General features: G+C 61.3%; 1 protein-coding gene across 1 annotated transcript in view; it reads left to right on the top strand.

Annotated features, from left to right (window-relative positions):
- Positions 1-492: 492 nt before the first annotated feature.
- The window catches only part of EMH_0009600 (uncharacterized protein), a gene marked incomplete at both ends in the record, with an annotated part of 4,199 nt that continues 81 nt past the window's right edge, over positions 493-4,610 (top strand). The window contains 2 exons of the mRNA XM_013498710.1: positions 493-3,398; positions 3,851-4,610. The exon at positions 3,851-4,610 is cut by the window's right edge and continues 81 nt beyond it. Of these exons, the coding sequence (XP_013354164.1) occupies positions 493-3,398; positions 3,851-4,610 (3,666 nt within the window). The remainder of the gene's footprint in view (positions 3,399-3,850) is intronic.

The following is a 4,610-nucleotide window of genomic DNA, read 5'->3' as shown; positions in this document are numbered from 1 at the left end:
CAAGAGGAGACAGTATAACCACGCCGTCAGATATATGCTGTCAACCTGATTCCTCCTCCTGCTGCTGTTGCTGCTGCTGCTGGCAGGGGGGCCCCGTGTTGGGGCTGAGGCATCGGCTGCTGCTGCTGCTGCTGCTGCTGCTGAAGGAGCAGGAGCAGCAGCAAACTGCAACAGCAGCAGAGCAGCTGTCTGTGCTTTTTCTGTGGGTCTAGCAACTGTGTCTCTCCTGCTTGCTGCTGCTGCTGCAGCAGATCCTCAGCAGCAGCTACACCAGTAGCGCAGCAGCTGCAGCAGCAGCAGCTGCAGCAGCAGCAACAAAGACTCCTCCAACTCGTTCCTAGCAGCAGCAGCTGCAGACTCCTCACAAGCAGCCACTGCAGCAGGCCCAGCATCAGCAGCAGCAGCAACATCACCGCCAGCAGCAGCAACAGCCACAGCAACAGCAGCAGCAACAGCAGCAGCAGCAGCAGCAGCAGCAGCAGCAGCACGACAATGGAGGAGACTGCGGCCCCCGGTCGTGCTGCATCTGGGGACTGGAGTTTAAAGCTGCAGGCTCTGAAGGCACGCATGAAGAAGGCTGGTGCTGCTGTTGCTGCTGCTTCTGCTGCTGCTGACGTTGCTGCTGCTGACGGTTCCTTCTCCTCTCCTGGGGCCCCCGTATCTGCTTCTGCTGCTGCTGCTGTCACCATCTCATCACCACCTGCTGCTGCTTCTGCTGCTGCTGCTGCTGGGGGGCTTGCGCGAGACGGACGCCTCAAGCCACCGCCGCTACAGAGGAGACAGCTGCAGCAGCAGCAGCAGCAGCAGCTGCCGCAGCAGCAGCAGCAGCAGCAACGCCCCACCCAAACCAAAAAGATACCAACCACTGCACAGGGGCGTCTGCTGCAGCAGCTGCAGCAAGCCTTGCAGCAGCCGCCTCCGCCTCCACTGCCGCAACAGCAACAGCAGCAGCAACAGCAGCAGCAGCACCAGCAGCAGCAACAGCAGCAGCAGCAGCAGCAGCGGGCAGTACCCCCACGAATAGCTTCTACACCAGCAGGACGGGCATCGTCTCCCGCATTTGAATCGATTGCTGCTGCTGCTGCTGGTGCTGCTGTGCCAGTTGCTGCTTCATCTACTGCTGCTGCTGCTTCCCCCAGCTTTGCTGCAGCACCAGCAGCAGCATCAGCAGCAGCAGCAGCAGCACCAGCAGCACCGGTGTCTCAGTCTTTTGCTGCTGCTGGCAGCCGAGACTTCGACGCCCCCATGTCTTTTGAAGAGCTGATGCGCAGGAAGAGGGAAAAGGAGCAGCAGCAGCAGCAGCAACAGCAGCAGCAGCAGCAGCAGCAACAGCAGCAACAGCAGCAGCAGCAGCCACAACATAGAGAACCAGGGACTGCGCCTCAACGGCTCTCAGACCCCACAACCGCAGCAACGCCTCCAGCAGCAGCAACAGCAGCAACAGCAGCAGCAGCACCAACAAGCTTTCCCCCGAGACGACAGCAGCAGCAGCAGCAGCAGCAGCAGCAACCGCAGCAGCAGCAGCTCCAACTGCAGCCTGAAGCACAGCCACCAAAGCCACCGCAGCAGCAGCAGCAGCCACAGCAGCAGCAGCAGCCCTTCACGACAAAAGCCTCAGGGCAGCAGCAGCGAAGCGTTTCCCCTGCTGCAGCAGCAGCAGCAGCAGGAACAGCAGCAATGCCTACTGCAACAGCCACAAGGAGCGCACAGCCGAAGCAGCCCATGCAGCAGCAGCAGCAGCAGCAGCAGCAGCCGCAGCAGCTGCAGCAGCAACCGCAGCAGCCGCAGCGAGTCCCCGTACAGCAGCAGTGGCGGCAGCAGCAAACACCGCAGGTTCCGCTCCCCCCACCAGCGCAGCAGCAGCAACTGCAGCAGCAACAGCAACAGCAGCAACAACGACAGCAACAGCCGCCGCTGCCGCCGCCACAGCAGCAGCAGCAGCAGCAGCAGCAGCAGAAAGCTGCTCTGGCAGCACCGGCTGCAGCACTCCCTGCTCAGACGCCGCCAGCGCCCCTCCGCATGCAGCAGCAGCAACTGCAGCAGCAACAACGGCAGCAGCAACTGCAGCAGCAACAACGGCAACAGCAGCTGCAGCAGCAGCAGCAACAACAGCTGCAGCAGCAGCAGCAGCAGCTGCAGCAGCAACGACAGCTCCCGGTGCAGCCAGCAGCAGCTGCTGTTTCTCCAGGTCAACAAACCCCCAAGCCGAAGGCAGCAGCTGTGCGGGCTGTTCCCAAAGCAGCAGCAGCAGCAGCAGCAGCAGCAGCAGCAGCAGCAGTTCCAGTAGTAGCACCAGCAGCTAAAGCAGCAGCTGCTGCTCCAGCAGCAGCAGCAGCAGTGGCCCGTGCAGCGCCTGCAGCACCTGCTGCAGCAGCAGCTGCGCGTGTAGCACCTGCAGCAGCACCTGCTGCAGCAGCTGCAGCGCCTGCTGCAGCAGCAACTGCAGCAGCAGCAACCCGTGCTGCTCCTGCAGTAGCAGCAGGAGCAGCAGCACCAGTAGCCCGCAGACCACACATGCCGAAAGCAGCAGCAGCAGCAGCAGCAGCACTTGCTGCTGTTCCCGTTTCTCATTCTGCGCCTGCAGCAGCACCGCCTGCTCCCCCAGCAGCAGCAGCACGGCTCCATCTGCAGCAGCAGCTGCATCAACAACAGCAGCAGCTGCAGCAGCAACAACAGCAACTGCAGCAGCAGCAACAGCAACAGAAGCAGCAACAACTGCAGCAGCAGCAACTGCAACAGCAGCAGCTGCAGCAGCAGCAACTGCAGCAGCAGCAGCAGCAGCAACTGCAGCAGCAGCAGCAGATGCAGATGAAGAAGCCGACGCCTCGGAGTACTGCAGCAGCCTCTTCTTTCCCTCCTGCGGCTGCACCTGGACTCGGCGCACAAGCAGCAGCACCAGCAGCAGCAGCAGCAGCAGCAGCAACAGCTCCGCAGCAGCAGCAGCAGCAGCAGCAGCTTGCGCGGACTGCTCAATCGCAGCAGCCTAAGGTGCAGCAGCAGCAGCAGAGACCAGCACCGGCTGTTGTGCCACCAGCGAAGCAGCAGCAACCAGCTGCAAAAGCTGCACCCAGACTCCCCCAGCAGCAGCAGCAGCAGCAGCAGCAGCAGGCGCGAGCTCCTGCTGGTGCTACGCTGCAGCAGCAGAAGCAGCGGACTGCTTCTCAGCCGCAGCAAAATGTCCCCTTGGTCAAACCACAGCAGCAGCCGCAGCAGCAGCAACAGCAACAGCAGCAGCAACAACAGCAGCAGCAGCAGCGCGCTGCTGCTGTGCCTGGGGGCCCTCGACAGCCACAGCAGCAGCAGCAGCAGCAGCAGCGGCAGCAGCAGCAGCAGGGCGCAGCAGTTAGGGCCGCTGCGTCAAAGCCTCTGCAAGGCATTCGCTCCTCCATCCAGGATACGTAAGTGTCTAAGCTGCTGCTGTTGCTGCTGCTGTGCTGCTGCTGCTGCTGCTGCTGCTGCTATTTCAGCTGTTGCTACTGCTGTTTCTGCTGCTCTGCGTGCTGCTGCTGCTGTATCTGTTGCTGCTGCTGCTGTTTTTGCAGTTTTGTGTTTGTGTGGGGGTGTTGCTGCAGTGTCTCTTCTTTAGGTGTTGTGTGTCTCAGTTTGCTGCTGCTGCTGTTGCTGCTGCTTTCTCTCCTTGCTGCTGCTGCTGTTGCTGTTGTTACACTTGGCTGCTGCTGCTGCTGCTGCTGCTGCTGCTGCCTTTTCCTGTTGCTACTGTTTGTGTTTGTGGTGCTGCCTGGCTGCTGTAATTTATCCTCGCGCTGCTTGTGAACCTTGCTGTTGCTGCCGCTGCTGCTGCTGCCACTGCTGCTGCTGCTGCTGCTGCTGCTGCTGGTGTTTGCTGCAGGGAGCAGCAGAAACTCGGCGAGGCCCTGGCTTCTTGCTGCTCCGCCTTCGCCCCCCTGAGGGGCCCCCTCTGGCCCTGGGGTTGCGGGTCCATGGAGGCCCTCGTGAAGCAGCTGCAGCAGGTGACAGCAGCAGCAGATTCTCGTGTTGCTGTTGCTGCTGCTGCTGCTGCTGCTACGGTGGAGGCAGCAGTTGCAGGTGCTGAGCAGCAGGAAGACCCCGTCACGCCCCTTCTGCAACGTAGAACGAGACAGCAGCAGCAGCAGCAACAGCAGCAGCAGCAGCAGCAACAGCAGCAGCAACAGCAACAGCAGCAGAAGCGGCAGCAAGCCTCTGCATTCGCTCCGCTGCTGCCGCTGCTGCGAGTTGCAGCAGCAAAAGCAGCAGCTATTGCTCGTGACCAGCTGTCGTTTGTTGAGATATATGGAGCAGCAGCAGCAGAAGCAGAAACAGCAGCAGCAGCAGCAGGAGCGACACCAACAGCAACAGCAGCAGCAGCAGAAGCAGCTCTTGCTGCAGCAGCAGCAGAAGCACATGCCCCCACACCGCAGCAGCTGCTGCAGCTGTCTACTGAGGAGCTCGTGCAGAGGCTTGAGGCTTTCGCGCTGCAGCAGCAGCAGCAGCTCAAAACCCTAGATATGCAGTTTGCTGCTGCAGTAGGCAAGAGGCTTATAGGCCCTGATGCTGCTGCAGCACCAACTCCAGTAACAGCAGCAGCAGCAACAGCAGCAGCAACAGCAGCAGCAACAGCAGCACCAGCA

This window comes from Eimeria mitis, genomic scaffold (assembly GCF_000499745.2).
Source record: "Eimeria mitis Houghton genomic scaffold, Emh_scaff365, whole genome shotgun sequence".
NCBI lineage: Eukaryota > Apicomplexa > Conoidasida > Eucoccidiorida > Eimeriidae > Eimeria > Eimeria mitis.
Note: the sequence above shows the minus strand (reverse complement) of the source record. Positions and strands in the feature narration are given on the sequence as shown.